Source organism: Agelaius phoeniceus, chromosome Z, assembly GCF_051311805.1.
Source record: "Agelaius phoeniceus isolate bAgePho1 chromosome Z, bAgePho1.hap1, whole genome shotgun sequence".
NCBI classification, from domain to species: Eukaryota; Metazoa; Chordata; class Aves; order Passeriformes; family Icteridae; genus Agelaius; species Agelaius phoeniceus.
Window position 1 is genome coordinate 91,730,873 of NC_135303.1, and position 16,383 is coordinate 91,747,255.

The window sequence follows — 16,383 nt, forward strand, 5'->3', positions numbered from 1 at the left end:
TGGCAATTCAAGATCCTTCAAAGAAAGATATACAAGAAAGCAGTTCTTAAACAAATCACAACTTTAAAAACCTTTTCTTTCTACCTATATAATGTGGCAATTATGTTCTTTTCCCATTCATAAACTAGAATTTAAGAGTCAGAGGCATTTCTCTCAGCATGACCTACTGCAGCTTCTTGCATAAGAATGGCAAAAAAGGCCCAGTAGATTTACTGGGAACTGACAAGAATTTTTAAGAAGAATAAAGCAAATAAATGCATCCATGTACAACTCAAACCCAGACCTTTTTTCCAAGCTAAACTCACTTTTTAGCAGTGGTGACTCCCCAGCAGGCACTAATTCTCGGACAATCTGACCATCGTCCTCATTTTTGTCAAGCCATCTGGTTTACAAACAGAAGTAAGTTATCTTTGAATAATTAGCACCTGTTAGACCTTTCGAAATCCACGCTGGCTTCACACATAGCCCATATCCACACTACAGTCAAAAAGATATTTTTAGAGGGCTCTGTATTTCTGTTATCTTTGCAGGGACTTGACCAGACCATACGGCAGCCACATTTTAAATCTCCATTTTCCCAAGAAGAGGGACCATGAGAGCTCTGCTCGCAGTAGATAAGCATCTGCTGTGATGTCCATCTGTCTGAAAAGCACAAACTCCACAACCACAAGTTATCCCTGTGAACAGGCAGTCTTAGTGTCCTGAAAGATTTGACCTTCATTGACCAGAAAGACTTCCAGCCTCTACTGCTGAAGGGAGGGGATGAATTGTGTTATTCCCATTTTCAGGGCTGGGTATGTGCAGGCAGCTGGCACCAGCAAAAAGGAAGGATTTGCAAAGTTTCTTAACTCTAAAGACACAACTAGACTAATTGAGAAGAGGAGCTGGGCACAAAGCAAACTGTAGCATGACCTCAAAGGGAAAAAAATCTGAAAGGAAAATCATAGAATCATAGAATGGTTTGGGTTGGAAGGGACCCTGAAGACCACCCAGTTCCAACTGCCTGCCATGGGAAGGGACCTTCCCCTTTCCCAGGTGGCTCCAAGCCCCATCCAACCTGAGCTTGAACACTTCAGGGATGGGGCAGCCACAGCTTCTCCGGGCAACCTGTGCCAGGGCCTCACCACCCTGATAGTAAAGAATTTCTTCTTAATATTTAATCTCTCTGCCCTCCTTCAGCTTAAAATAATTTCTGCCTTATCCTACCACGACATGCCCTTTCCAAAAGTTTCCTCTTCAGTCCCCCTCTAAAAGTCCCCTCCCAAAACAGAGGGGAACTAGCTGCTAGCCTGGCAACCTTCAGAGCTGCTCCTTCAGCCTCAGGGTAAAGGATTCACAGCCTCAACCCCATCATGTGCCCTACAGCAACCACTGCATGGCAGCAGTCAGGGCCCTGGCAGAGGTTTGTCACTTTCCTGGCCCCACTCAGGCTGCTGCAGCACTCAGTATATTCCTGTAAGCATCTGTTTGGGGTCAGGTTTCCCACAGTGGTGCTGTGAGAGCAGGAGCAGTTCCCAGAATGCTCATTGTTCCCAGGTGCACATCTATCTGCAGCAGCTAAAAATACTGCTTCAAAGCAGCAGGGGCGAGAAAAGGACAAATGAGCACTCTCTGCCGGGTCATGCAGAGTATTTAAATGGCTCCTGAAGCAGAAGGAGTAAAAACAAATCCCCAGAAACTGTTTCTTTTTAAAGGTGACCACACTGCACAAACACATGGAGCCCATGTGCCCTGTGAGCTTCCCATGGTGTTGCTGTGACACACACATTGTCCTTGGCTGACCCGTGTGCCAAAAAGGAGGGGAGCTCACCTCCCATGGAAGTTTTCCTCTTTGACTTTCACAGTGAGTCAGCATGTATGGAAACCCAAAAACGACCCTCAGAACCAGGACTTGGGGACATGAACAAAGAGAGCTGCTGAAAGCTGGATCAAACCTAAGGCACCTTGCTGGTAAAAAGCCAGCACAGCTTAAAGTCATCACCAGCTGGACCGGATATTTTGGAAGACCCAGGGTGGTATGTCTCCACTTCATCCATCTGAAGGAATATTACATTTTCAATCTTCTCCCCTCTCCTACCACCCAGAGGAAAACAAAAAGCACAAAGAAACCATGCAAAAAAAACCCCAAAAAACAACCCAGCACCAGGAAAGAAATCCAAACATGAGCTAGAGCCAGCCTGGAAGCACAAGCAGCAGTGTTCTCATGCAAAAGGGGTGCACAGGAGTCCCACCACACAGACACGCATCTCAAGCCCCAGCTTCCCTCTAAGTTTTGGGAGGTTGTTGGGTGGGCACTCCGCCCAAATTCTTCCCTTTCTCTCAGTAAAGCAGGTGGCCTTGTGCAGTGCCCTTGTGCAGGGCTAAAAGCTCGGGTGGTCAGCATGAAGATGAAGAACACATGGACATGTGATGATCACACGAGCACCACGTGAGGGCATCTGATGTGGTGTTGGGCCTCAGAGGAGGCGGAGGGGGGTAGTGGGATAGAGGAGCAGAAAAAATCTGTGGGGAAGACCATGAAACTGATGACAAGAATTGAGCAAGGGTAGACTGCAATAAGAGCATGCTAAGACATCACGTTGCCTTAAGAAAGGAAGCCTTTACTGATAGTTTGGGGCTGGGGTGGGATGGGGTTATTTTACCTGTTAAAACTGGTCCTTAATACCTTTGTCTTATGCAGCTCTTGATGCTGGCTGAGGATTCAAATCCTTGGACAGGTATCCAATGGCTAGGGGATCACATCATCCCAAAAGTCAAGATGCTTCTGTGTACATGGATGTTAACTGGGAGGACCCACAAAATTCAAGCCACCACCCCAGGACCACTGAACTCAGCATGGCCTTCAGGAAGGCAGAAGCTCACGAGGTAGACACACTTTTCCTCCACTTTTCCTACTCTTTTCCTTCTCTTTTTTGTGCCCCGCAAGCTGCTGTTTCTGTTGCCGGTGGACATGCTGCTGTTTTCTGTCACCTTTGCCATTGCTGACATTTTAGGGGTATCTGGGATAAATCTGAGTGAATCTCTCCTGCACTGAGGTGGCAGGATAAAAATACCTCCCACAAGAAACAGATCTCTGTGTGCAGCACAGCAAATGCTAACTGCTTCAGCAGTGAGGACAGAGGAGAAAAGCAAATCAGAAATGCAGAACACACCCTGAGATAAAGAAATTCCCTCTGCCAGTGTTGGTAGATAGTGATGGCAAGGGAAGGAGCATATCTTGGACTGGAAGAGGAAGAGGGAGGTTGCTGGAGGAGAGAGAGGGAGATTTATCAGCAGAAATGGCTTTAAAGCTCCTTGTGCTGTTTCAGCCAAGAGAACAGCCAGGAGTGGCAGCAGCACTATTTTCTGGAGAAGATTAGTGACAGAGGGAATATTTGGATGAGCAATGCCCTGCATCCCTTCCTTTCATTACATATGCATCAATATCCTAATTTCACTTCAGTGTAATTCCAACAGCATATCACTGAGCAGCAGATTGAAACCAGGGGTTTATAGTCTTACCCCAAACACAAATGGATTGACACATCTGGCTGCAGAAAATAGAATATTTCAGTGCAGTGCCATCATATCCCTGGTACAAAAGGCATGTCAAAATCTTTTATTTTATCAGAGCTCTATATGAGTTCAGTGAATGTAATTGACATGCCACTGTGGATTTTACAAGGGTGTAGCCATGTCCTGTGTCACATCCTTGGTTTAAAGAGATGCTTTATGACCAATATAACTCAAAGAGGACAGAAATATGACATGAAAGCCACTTCAGAATTTCTAGAGGATCAGAGATGCAGGTGACCACTGGAAAAAATACAATATGACATCATTTATAGCATTTGAAACCCAGCTTGAGTGCAATTAGAATGATTGGCACATCCATTGGATTCAGAGGCACATATGTATTTGTGTGTGCCTTTAAATATAACCTATATACAAAAATGTGTAAAAAGAGATAGACATCTCAGTTTATTTTTAGGCAAGAAAAGGAGGTTTCTCTGGCTCCTTTGTATGATGAACATTTTTGGCATTTGATTGAATAAATGTTCTTTTGCAGGAGTCTCCTAGTGCATCATCCCATTTGTGGTCTGTTGTTCTTCAGAGGATTAACAAAGTTCCCTTATGCTTATGCTGGAGACAAATTAGGATGGTGGGGGCCGTATGCTTAGAAAAAAAATTTAATGATATATCACAGAAGATTTCAGTGGAGTTGTAATGATTTATAGCATGTAAAATTCTATCCTATCACGAACTCATGACTTTGTCTGATTGAAAATTCATTTCTGTCTGGGATATAAATATTATAAAAAATAGGCTGGTTTAGAGCCTGTCAGGTAGTCCATTCCTGGACTTCCAGAGAGCTTTGAGGAGAAAATGACACCAGAAAAACTCAGTTCTGATCTTCAAAAAAGTTTGGCTCCATTTCTGGGGCAAAAGTTGAACTCCCTTAATTTTGAGCTTTGCAGCAGTATTCATCATCACTGTACCTAAACCACACCAGGTACTACAAGGTATAAACTGTTTAGTGATGCTACTGAATAATTCAGTACTCAGCTCCTAAAAGCATGGATATTATAATGCCTTGTGGTCGTAAGGGAGGAGTAGTACTGCATCCAAGTGATGTACTAGTAATTCTGCAAATAATGCCTGGGGAAGTAACCTGCATTTACTTCTTGCAAGCATGGATCAAATGACCACTTTAAAAATCACTGACTCTAAGCCAACTGTTTAAACAGTTGAAAGCACAGGCCTGGGAGTCGTTATTTCTCGATGCTCTTCCTGAATCTGACATAAACTCACAATTAATCCGCTTAGCTTCTCTTTATCTCTGCTGGCTCCCTTGTACAACAGAGATAGTTCTTCTCACGTAGCTCTTGTGATTGCTAAATGATAGATGATCCTATGGAGTCACAGAAAAGATTTCAAATTAAAAGGCAAAACATAGTCATGTATATAAATATGTAAATAACAACAACAGAGAGACTTCAACAAGTTCCATGCAATGAAGATCTATAAGGGTATGTTAAAGATACCAGTCAGAGAGGAAGCTGGTTAGGCAGCTTTTTGATAGAGTGTCTGCTCCTCACATGTGTTGCAGCCTGGTTTGCATAGGGGCAAGGAGCCTGTGGAGCTTTTTGCACAGGTGAGATGTGTTTCTGATGGAAGGCATTTTGTCCCCTAGCTGTCTCTCAGGAGCAGCTGAGTGTCACAAGGCCAATGGAGTAGTTTTCAGTATGAACCCAGCAGCAAAAGGTGTTTTCTCCAGACCATGCAATTGTGCTGTGTGGAAGAGTGGAAGTTAATCAAGTCTTGGGGATAAAAGCAGTGAGAACAACATGTCTCAACAAGAAACAAACAACAAGGAGAAAGAGATTCTTCCCTCGTGCACCCCTTGGATGGAGTCTCCAACTAACCTCACTTGCACTTCCTCTTCTTGGACAACCCTTTTTCCAACCTCCTGCCCCTGTGGAGGCGCGTGGAGCAGGACTCCCTGAGCTCCTACCAAAGCAGCGAGGACATAAAGCTGTCCTTGGCCTACAGGAGTGGAGAGCAACATCCAAACGCTGCAGGCCATGGAAGTATCTATCCCTCCCCCTGGAGGATGCAGTGGATGAGCACCTTTGCCCTCAGATCTCTGCAGAGTCCATGACGACACCCGTACACTGCGATGGTGCCGCAGTCTCCCGGGAGACACGGGCACCAAAGGGAGAGAGAGGGAGCAGCTGTCCCTGTGCTTGGTGGCGATCAGTCATGTCACCTTCTCAATCTGAGAGGAAAGAGATAATGCTGGCACAAGGACAGCAAACAGAGCCACTGGTGAGCAACACTGGTGTCGCTTGGGAAAGGAGACATTTAGAAAGATAAGAAGAGTGGAATTCCGTCGCTTGGTGACCTGAAGCCTGAAGGTACACCATGAATGTTTTTGGGGATAAGATCTTGGGTTTTTCTCTCTGTCCTTTTGCCAACCCTGGCCTGAGGGGAATGCCCACTGGCGTTCCTGATCAAGAGGTACAAACTGAAGGGGAAGGGAGTCACTCTGAGCTGATGGAAGACACCCGGTTCAGCAGTCACATAAGGATACAATTCAAAAAGGAAATCTCGAAAATGAGCCAGCTGCTGTGTGCAGTTAGACACAGAAATATCTCTGAGGAGCCTGAGCAAAACAGCCCTTCACATGGACACTTCATGTCCAAGGAAAAACCTGTCTATCCTGCCTGCTTAACTCAGTAAAACATATGGTTGTTAAATATGATCAAAAGGCAGCAATGAGTATGTGGCTGTTTGTTCCCTGAGAAGGGAGAGAGTGGCTTGCTTTTCACAACCAAGATGACATTGTGTCTGCTGCTCCGTGCTGTCTCCACAGTGACTTTGCTCTCTGATGTGACGGGGCTTTAGCAATGCCAAGAGGCTGGGGCTGGCTCCTGCTTTGTATTTGGCTCCCCTCATTATAGAGGAGCGCTTTCAAAGAGACAAGTAACCAGCTTAGGGGCTTTACCTTTGTCTTCAATTTAAAAATAATTGAAGTGTTTGAGCTTTACAATTCCACTTGTCCCTGGGAGATAATTTTTTTAGAACAGGTACATGGTGTTGTTAAATGGAGCTCACTGGATGTCCATCCTAAAGGGTGGACATCCTGAGAGGGTAAGTGGGACTGGACTGGAGTTAATCTTTAATGTTTTCACCCAATTCTCTCTAGTTTGTGCTGCAGTGTTGAGGCAGACCCCAGTTAGTGCCAGGACAGATCATGCATCTTGTCCCCCACAGGCAGCCTCAGTGCAGCACATTTCTTTTGGCCACTGGATTGTCTAGGGAAGAGAAGACTACACTTATAACTCACCCACAGGGGTAAGCCACAGCCCTCTGCCCTAACGCTGTCTCTGTCTGCAAGATGTGCATCTCCCCTCATGCAAGGAGCTCTCGAGATGGCAGCATAATAATTTTGCATGCTCCCAACACAAAAATAGCATCCCATTGCTCTGAGAAAGATGGGATGTGCATGTGAGGGACTGGAACCTCATTACATGCAGTAACACCGGCAGATTGAAGAGTGTGTTTCTGCAGCAGGCAATTGCAGTGAGACTGGGTGTGGTACTGGAAGGCTGCATTTTGTCTTTTGGAAATTCTCTGCATTACTGAGCTAATTGCTGAGAAGTTCACAATCCAGATTGCTGGTCATTTGGTAAGGGGAGTTAACTGTATCTTAAACCTCCCAAAACACACTCTTTGCTTTCAGGCTTAGCAAAAAATAAATGAACATATGAATAAATAAAAAGGATTAAGCTGTGCTCAGAAAATTCCAGTCATGGACCAACAACTAGGCTCTTCAAAGTCTGGCAAATGCAGAGACAGAGACTTAATTTGCAAGCATTGTTTCCAGTACCTGTAGCAGGGGAATTCCACAGCCTCGCTTTCTGGCTGTCCTTCTTCCCTCACTATCACTTTGGCAAGGTACCAGCCACTGCTTCCTCCTTTGCCATCATGCCCTATCCTCACCCTCCTCACCTGCTTCAGCGTTACTGCTTCAATGAAGAATTCATCAGCCTTTGAGGAGGAGAATAAAAAAGGTAAGGCAATATTTCTCCCTAAAAGCACACAAACAACTCAAATTTATTATTGCAATCAAACCAACATCATCAGCATGCTGCAAGAAAGTTCTTGACAAGATGGAGAAAGTACGAATTTACCAAAGAATAAAAAGCCTGAATATTTGTGCTAGATGTGTAAGGTTAGATTTGTAAATATATGATCCACCAGCATTTTAAATCTGCCATGTCATTGCATGCCCTCCACAGCTGTAAAAAAAGAGAATTTGATTATTAAGGAATTCATACAGAGAGGCAGGAAATCCAAGTTCAAACCCCTGCTCAGATATAAGCTTTCTGAGAAGTAAGAAGCAGGTCACTTCAGACCAAATCTATGGAGGTGTTTGGAGGTACAGCTCAAAGTCATTACAGTGTGTTAAAGTCAGGCAGCATTGACTACCCAGCACAGTTTAAACCCTTTTAATTTCCTGGCATGCCAGTATGGGCAGGGCTGCACAGGGATGTTTCCAGCTGCTCCATGAGTTGTGTTTGGAGGGTGGTGTGAACCAAACCCAGTAGACAAATACCCTCAATACCCCAAAAGAGACACGGATTTAATGTCTTTTTTTCTTTTTTTTTTTCCCCCCTGGAAATAGGTTCAAATAACCAACCTACAGATTAGCTCGAGGAATGGCCCCTCAAGAACAGAGCTCTGTTACCCAAGAGCTGACTGGCACCAACAATCCCTGATGGACAAGGGAAGAGAAATGCATTAAGAGAGCAAGTTACTCCTCTGGGAACCAGGCCAGGCAAAAGTGGCCCATGTACAGATGCACAGACATGGCACTAGCATGGTAAATCCTGGGTGTAAACACATGGCGTGTCTGCAGTGTGTAGCCCAACAAGGAGGCATGACTGCTGTGGTGGCCATCTGGATGAGATGCCTTGCTTAGGTAAGAGGTAGAAAACCACTGTCTTTTGGTTGTTCTTCATGTCCCAAAAGCACTCGTGGTGGTAGCATAGATCTAGCTAGCTCCCAGGAAGCATGGTGGCAAGGCAGTATTTATGCAAATACTGAAAATTATTAAATAATATAATTTATTAAATAACATAATAATTATGTCATCATTCAGGACTCCAAAGTCACCTTTAGAATGAAGACAGCTAAGCATTTTGCCACTGCCTAAAGTGTTAGTGATGGGTTTACCTATGTCAATGCTACTTACACACTCAAAACTGCTGAATTGGGGATTTAAGGCATCAAAACCTCACTGACTCTGTTCAAGTCAATATAATTTAATTCATTAGTCCTGATGCTCACCTTACTTATTAATGGCTGATATAAATTAATGAGTAAGTAACTAACTGGAACCACAACAGGACAAACACTTAATTTAGAGGCATCTTTAAATCTTACTTTCTACAGAGGCTGTTAGTTTGCATCTGCAGGCAAACTTTTTAGGCCAAATTGGTAATCAACGTTCTATTGGTTTAAGTGGCTGTAGATTAGAGACCATACTGACTTAGCAACATTTCTTTTTAACAGGGTATCTGAGTTAATCAGTGTAGATATACTCATTCAGCCTCTTGAATATATGAGCTCTAAGTTTGTCAGGATCAATTCTTAAACAACTTCCCATTCATTCACCAGCTTTCAGCTCCTCGTGCCAGGAGAGCAGTTTTCCTCTAAAAGGCTCCAGTTTGGTTTATGTCATCTGCATACTATTAATCACACCATTTGATTGCTAAAATTATTTTTCCCTTTTTATCCTCCTTCATGCAAGTTAGCCTACAACTTATTTTTGTGACTAAATGTCATGGAATCATCACAAAACCCTAGAATGGTTTAGGTTGGAAGGGACCTTAAAGGGACTTGACATGGGCAGGGACACCTTCCACTAGACCAAGTGGATCCAAGTCTCATCCAGCCTGGACTTGGACAAGGATGGAAAATCCCATAAAATAGCCATTATCTGTGTTTAAAATATTTGTATTCTCTTCAAACCAAGCATCTTTCTTTGGAACGGCACTGAAACAGTCTTCAGCACCAAAACACGACTCATTTTGCTACCATTTTGGCAAACACAGGCTTCATCAAATGACAAAATGCCATCCTTTACAGCTTGGATCTACCTTTTAAAACTAAAATATCTATAATGTCAGTGCATAGGCAAAAAAAGAAGATGTTTGCAAAGTCCATTTATGCAAACATATATGATTAGAAGCAGAATGGACTCTCACACTATATAATTACCACGTTTCCACAGACAGATCTTAAAAGCACAAGAAATACTTGATGAAAGTTCTTTTAAAGTCCAGAAGAACTCAATGATTTCAGTGAAGAATTGGAAATTCTGGACACTCAAAGGCAAATTCAAAGTGCTAATGCATATTTCAGAAGCCTAAATTCAATGGTCTATTTTGAAAACGTGACCTCCTTTTATCTTCATTTTCTTTACACTCTGAACCTTCAATCAAATAATGACACAAGAGATGGGAAACCTGCAGAGTTCTGTGATCAGATTCTCAAAATCTCCTTCTGGAGATATTGATTACAATTTACCAGTCTAAGTTGGACCCTAGAGATCCAAAATTGGATACATATTAAGTAGCTTGACCCTACAGATCAGATTGGCAAACTATTTGCTTGCTGATACTGCCAATGCTGCAAGGGCTTTAACAACTGTTCGACTTCTTCATTATCTCCAGCTTTCCAGGGAATAAGCTCTGTCTTCATTTCAGTCCATTTCCACCCCCCTGCATTCTGCATACGGACAGACAAAAATACGTTGAAAATAAGTTTGAAAATAAGACATAAAATTGAGTGCAGCATGGTTGAGAGAGACTGGAGGAATTACAAAGGAAACATGTTAGGCTTTGGGTTCTGACTTTCACATTACTTTTTTCTTCCTTTGCCCTGGGGAGCCAAATTTTTGCTATATTAGATGGAAGGGAAAAGCCTCTCTTTTATTCTTGGAAGATTTCCTGGAAGCCTTCCCCAGTCTGAAGATACAATTTCAGCAGTCAGAAGTTAGCTGGAGGAGCAAACCAAGAGACTCTTTCATGAGCTCACATCGAGCAAGGGCACACTGTCCCCGACCCAAGCCTCCCTCCAGATGCAACCTGTTAAAATGCTCTATTGACAAGATTCATTTCTCCCCACTTCCCTAGCCTGAGCTGGCAAGGAAATCACCTGAGTTTACACACACACATTCAAAAAAAAAAATTAATTTACAAAACCATGTTGAGGCTCCGCTGCGCCAACTTACGTTGCCCTTTTCAAACTTATTGACGGTGTTGATGCAGTTGTAGAGGACGCGCTCACCCGTGTCCCCCTGGTCACCGATGAGGCACACGAAGACGTTGGCGTCCGTGCCGCTGCCGCTCACCGTGCCCGTGCACACTGTCACGCGGTACTTGATCACTGCGGAGACAGAAACCACAGAAATGACCCCAGAACGATGAGGCAGACGAAGTATTTGATCACTGGGGAGACAAAATCACAGAAATGACCCCAGAATGATGGGGCACATGAAGACGTTGGTGTCCGTGCCACTGCCGCTCACTGTGCCCATGCACACCGTCATGTGGTACTTGATCACGGGGGAGAAGGAAAACACAGAAATGACCCCAGAATGATGAGGCAGACGATGAGGCAGACGAAGATGTTGCTGTCCGTGCTGCTGACCATGCCCGTGTACACCGTCATGCGGTATTTGATGATCACTGGGGAGAAAGAAAACACAGAAATGACGCCAGAATGATGAGGCAGACGAAGATGTTGGTGTCCGTGCTGCTGACCGTGCCCATGTACACTGTCACGCGGTATTTGGTCACTGGGGAGACAGAAACCACAGAAATGACCCCAGAATCATGAGGCAGACTAAGTATTTGATCACTGGGGAGACAAAATCACAGAAATGACCCCAGAATGATGAGGCAGATGATGAGGCAGACGAAGATGTTGGTGTCCGTGCTGCTGACCGTGCCCATGTACACTGTCACACGGTATTTGATGATCACTGGGGAGACAGAAACCACAGAAATGACCCCAGAATGATGAGGCACATGAAGACGTTGGTGTCTGTGCCGCTCACTGTGCCCATGCACACCATCACGCAGTATTTGATCACTGGCGAGACAGAAACCACAGAAATGACCCCAGAAACGCCATTTTTTTTTTTAATTTACTGCTTTTCTGACAGGCTTGTAGTTAACTTTAGGTGTTCGTACTTCTTCCAGCTGGTGCTTCTGCTGGTGTATTGACTTGGATGCTTTCCACATTACCCCTAGGAAAAGGAGGGGAGGAAAAGAGCTAAAATAGAAAGGCCTGAGGCATTGGGAGAACCCATGAAAGCCAAGGACATAAAAATCCTGGCCCTTTCAAGAAAAATATCATGCAGTGGAGTGTCCCTGTCCTGCTACCTCCACTCCCAAGATGGCCCTGGGGGTGGGGAACTTTGCAGTGTGTGTGGGAAAAACAACATTTTCAGCATCCAGGGCCATGGCCAACAGATAAGAAGAGTTAGGAACTTACAAGTGCTCAGATACCCGAGGAATGGGCTGTTCATGTTGGATTTATGGGACAAGACAGCCCCAGCTGGCCCCATCCCCTTGGGACATTATAATCACAGAATCATAAAATCATCACATCATAAAGGTTGGAAAAGACCCTCAAGATCATCCCTATGAGAGTCTAAACTTTATTCAGAAGGTTGGGTTGTCTTGCCTGCTTTTCACCTTCAAGGTCATTGTATGGTTTTTCTTGGTGGATTTTGATCTGACACCTTCCTTCCCTGACCATGCCCTCCTCTCTGTCCTGCCATCCCAGTGGGTGAAGGATTTCCAGAGAGAAATATCACAACAAGGAGCCAGCCCATAGATCAACTTTTGAGAGAGAACCCCTTTTCTCCAGCTTGGGGAAGGGACAAGAAGCAGTGCTCTCCACCCTCCCTCCAAAATCCTCCTGCAAGCCCAGCATGGAGATGCTGCATCTCACCTCTGATCAGCACAAATTCTCCACACAGGAAAGTGCCTGAGTGAGGATTCGAGCTGCCCTCTCCACAGCTGATTAAAAATACATTTCAAAACCAGGTTTATTTACATTTTAATAACATCTGCAATTACAATTACTCTTCCTCTTCTGAGAAACTGCTCTACTGCATGCAGATCACCAATGTCAGAACCAGAAATTTCAGAAAATGGGGGACTCAAGGTCTGCAGACTGTGGGTGCTTTGGTGGAAAGATGAAAAATCCCACCGGCTACCTTGAGATGTTCTGCTCTTCTAAATTCTCCCTCTAAGTAGATTTAATTCTTGTGACACAAGGTCAAGGCAGAAATGGCCACTCCAGGAAGCCAGGGCAAAGTTCTGTAGCTTTCCTTAATTAAATCTCCAGTTCAATTAAAAGAATAAACAGTTTGGATTGCTCATACATACTGAAAGAGGCATATGCACTAACCACTGTGCTGTGCAACTTACTATATATTTATACATACAGCTGCATGAATTTGCATATAACTAAATAAAACTTTAAAGCCCAAAATATGATTGTCAAATTTTAGACTGCATTTCAGCTAAGCTTGCTTTCCATGAATATTCCTCAAACCTTGCATTTCACATTTTGAGGGAGACTGGAAAAAAAATCACAAGTTAAAAAAAAACCCAAGCCCTGGAAATGATTGTGCTGTGGCCAGATATCTCCCATTTCCCACCACAGAGAAATCTTCTCCCCAAAAAAAAAAAAAAAATTAATAAAAGGATAGGATTTCTCAAGCTCCATGCAGCTAATGATGCACACAGAAAATACTGCAGAGAGAAAGTGCCAGAAAGAGAAGTTAATTGAATTGCATCAGTCTGCCTGTGCATCTTTCACACAAAGAGGGTTTCTTTCTATTCAGGTCCCAAGCAAGCCTCTGCACAGAGCCCGTGGCTCTCACCTGGCATGACTTCAGTCACCAGAGATCCCTCGGCGGGGAGCTCCCGCACGATCTCATTGTCCTCTTCATTTATATCTAGCCAGCGGCCGCAGTTGAATGAGTATTTTTCTTTTGTCAGCGTTTTCAGCAGAGTTACCTTCATTAAACCAAAACACCGCGTGAGTTCCGAGGCTCAGAGGCAAAAAAGCAACAAGATCCTGACAGGTTTTTTGCCAGGGAGGCAAGATTAGGTAGCAGCAGAGAAATAAAACACATTAATAACGAGACCATCCAGGCTGTGCACTGTAGTGATGCATGGAGCAAAGTCTGTCACACTGATGGCTTTTCATTCCTCCTTTCTCCAATCATTCCATGGCACTGAGGAACTTTTGAACATTGAGGAACTGGGGCTCTGCAAATGGCTCACCATGTGCCACTCTACAACCCCAAGGAGCAAATCGGGGATGGGGCTTGTGCTGTGGGTTCTTGCTGATGAGAATCAATGCATTGAGGGGAAAAAAAACCCAAAAATAAAATTGCAGGAAGTCTGAAAAAAGATCTGCAGTAACTCCCAAGGAGTAATGAGCAAATAAGGTGGTGCTCTGCAGTTGTCTGTTGAAGTGTGTAAAGCAAGGGTGTGATGAAGGTCCGTAAAATCACGGGTGACAATGGAGAAGGCAGAGAGGGATCAGATGTTCTCTCTTCTGCCTCAAGAAATACAGGGCATCAAATGACACCTGTGGAACAAAGTTCTAAGCAAAAAAAAAAAAAAAAAAAAAAGGACAAAATGACAAAATCAGCCTGTGAAGTCCTTGCCAAAAGCTACTAAGGTTCAAGGGGAGGCTGGAAACTTCAAACCAATAACTGGAAAAATAAACCTACTAAATGCTTTCTGCTTCGTAGATCAGTTTAGGAAGTAAGTGTCCAACTGGAAATAGTCAAAACCTGAAAGAATGTCAGGAGGAAGTATCATAAATGCTTGTCTTTTTTCTTACACTTCTAAAACCATGACCTTATGTGACACAAGAGAGAGGATGTGGTGCTCGAGGGACTTTTGGCCTGACCAGTGTGTTTGCTCTAGGTTCTCGTGATAGAGAATGGAAGCCTGACCCAGCAGGAAGCAAAGCAGGCATGAAATGGGGGAGGACTGGAACAAAGCATCATTCAGGTTTAATCTAATTTCCTAGATACTATAGTGGGTGCACAAGTGATGGGATTCCTGTGCCATGAGCCTGATCCATCCAGAAAACATCAGAATGGGTGTGCATGAACAGACTTATTTTCCCAAAGTCATAGAATCATAGGATCATTTCTTTTGAAAAAGGCCTAAAATGAGTCCAGCCATAAGAACATCAATTCATTTCATGCGTCTTAACCAGGTTTACTTAGACAGTTTGGCCAAAAGGGAATCCTAGACACACTCTAAGTTACCTCTTGGCCTTCCCAAACAAATTTTTTTGCAGGAAAATAAGATACCACAGGCAAATATACAGCTGTGGAAGATGAAAACATTTTTGCTCATCATCTGTGAACAAACTAATAGGGATGATTGCAGTGGCCCAAAGTCTGACCAGGAATTTCTCCCTCCATGTGGTGACAAGAGCAGCACTTGATGCCCTCCTACCCCTGGAGATGGGTGTTGGCAGTGGATGGTTTCACAGCTCCATGACAATGCAGGAGAGCAGGATCTGTCAAAGCACATTAGAGGAGCCCCAGAAAAAGCTCCAAGTGGTAAACTGTGATTTATCAACACACTTATTTACAGATCCAGAGCAAGGTGTGTGTTTTGCTAAGAGCAGAGAGTGCCATCCAAGCTGCTCAGGAGGAGCAGGGGTGAAGCTTAGAGGTGAACTTTCTGTCCAGACAATCCAGGTGAGGGGTGATAGCACTGTAATCAATGCTGGTAGAGCAAAGGACATCAAGCAGGTCACCCTTGTCATCTCCCACACAGAACAGGGCTGCTCTCCTCTGCACAGTCTCTGTGGCCTCCTCCAGCCTGCAGGAGTTCAGCCCCCATCACAGGGCTGTCAGCACTTCAGGGCAGGGGATGCTACACTGTGCAATCTCTGCTGGAATCAGTTTTTTTCTTATGGGGATTGTAAATAAGCCACAGGAGGAGTGGGTTTGCCTTTCTGTACAGTAGTGGTGTCTAAGAGTAGGAAGTTTTCTGAAGAGCAAGGAAGAAACCCCTGGTAGCAGTGAGATGAGTACATCAGTTGTCTGACATGGGAAGGGTGGGAAAGTGGGATTTTCACCACCAGTCTGAGCTGTTGGGAGCTGCCTCTCCCCATTGCTCTCATTTACCACACACAAAATCACACAATCATGTGGGTTGGAAAAGCCCTCCAGGATCATCAAGTCCAACAATTTCCCCAGCACCACCAGCCCAACACTGACCCACGTCCCCAGGTGCCACATCCACAGGGATGGGGGCTCCACCACTGCCCTGGGCAGCTCTGCCAGGGCTGGACAACCTTTTCCACAAAGGAATTTTCCCTAATGTTCAATCTGATCCTTCTCAGGTGCAACTTAACACCATTTTATATTGCCTTCTGACAAGGCAGGCACCTCAGAGCTCTGCACATGAAGCTCAGCTGCCAGCTTGGGAACACTGTGACCCAGGACTGGCACTGCAGAGCTCTGTGACCAGCCTGACTTTCCAGCTCTACCTTCCCTTGCTGTCCCCTCACCTTATTCAGATGCCAGCCAGCAAAGGGATTTCTTTTCTCGTGCCATATCCGAAGCTTATAAAAGTTGCCGAGATCAGGAAGCTCTATCTGTAAGTGGGTAAAAATGGTGCAACATCCATTTTTGTGAGTCAGAAAAGCACACACACACAAAGGGCATCTCTGAACATCTTTTAAGAGCTAAATCAGAGAGAAGTCAAAAATATCAGCCTGTTCCCTGTTTTGGGAAGACAAGCCACATCCATATGCAAGTAAATCATTTGC

The 16,383-nt window shown here is 44.4% G+C and overlaps 1 protein-coding gene across 1 annotated transcript in view; it reads right to left on the reverse strand.

Moving 5' to 3' along the window:
* LOXHD1 (lipoxygenase homology PLAT domains 1) overlaps positions 1–16,204 on the reverse strand; it is a 97,114-nt gene extending 80,910 nt beyond the window's left edge. The window contains exons 1-5 of the mRNA XM_077171695.1: positions 16,123–16,204; positions 13,454–13,589; positions 10,784–10,938; positions 7,373–7,533; positions 306–382 (exon numbers count right to left, since the gene is read on the reverse strand). Of these exons, the coding sequence (XP_077027810.1) occupies positions 306–382; positions 7,373–7,533; positions 10,784–10,938; positions 13,454–13,460 (400 nt within the window). The 5' untranslated portion in view covers positions 13,461–13,589; positions 16,123–16,204. The remainder of the gene's footprint in view (positions 1–305; positions 383–7,372; positions 7,534–10,783; positions 10,939–13,453; positions 13,590–16,122) is intronic.
* Between the last annotated feature and the right edge of the window lie 179 nt (positions 16,205–16,383).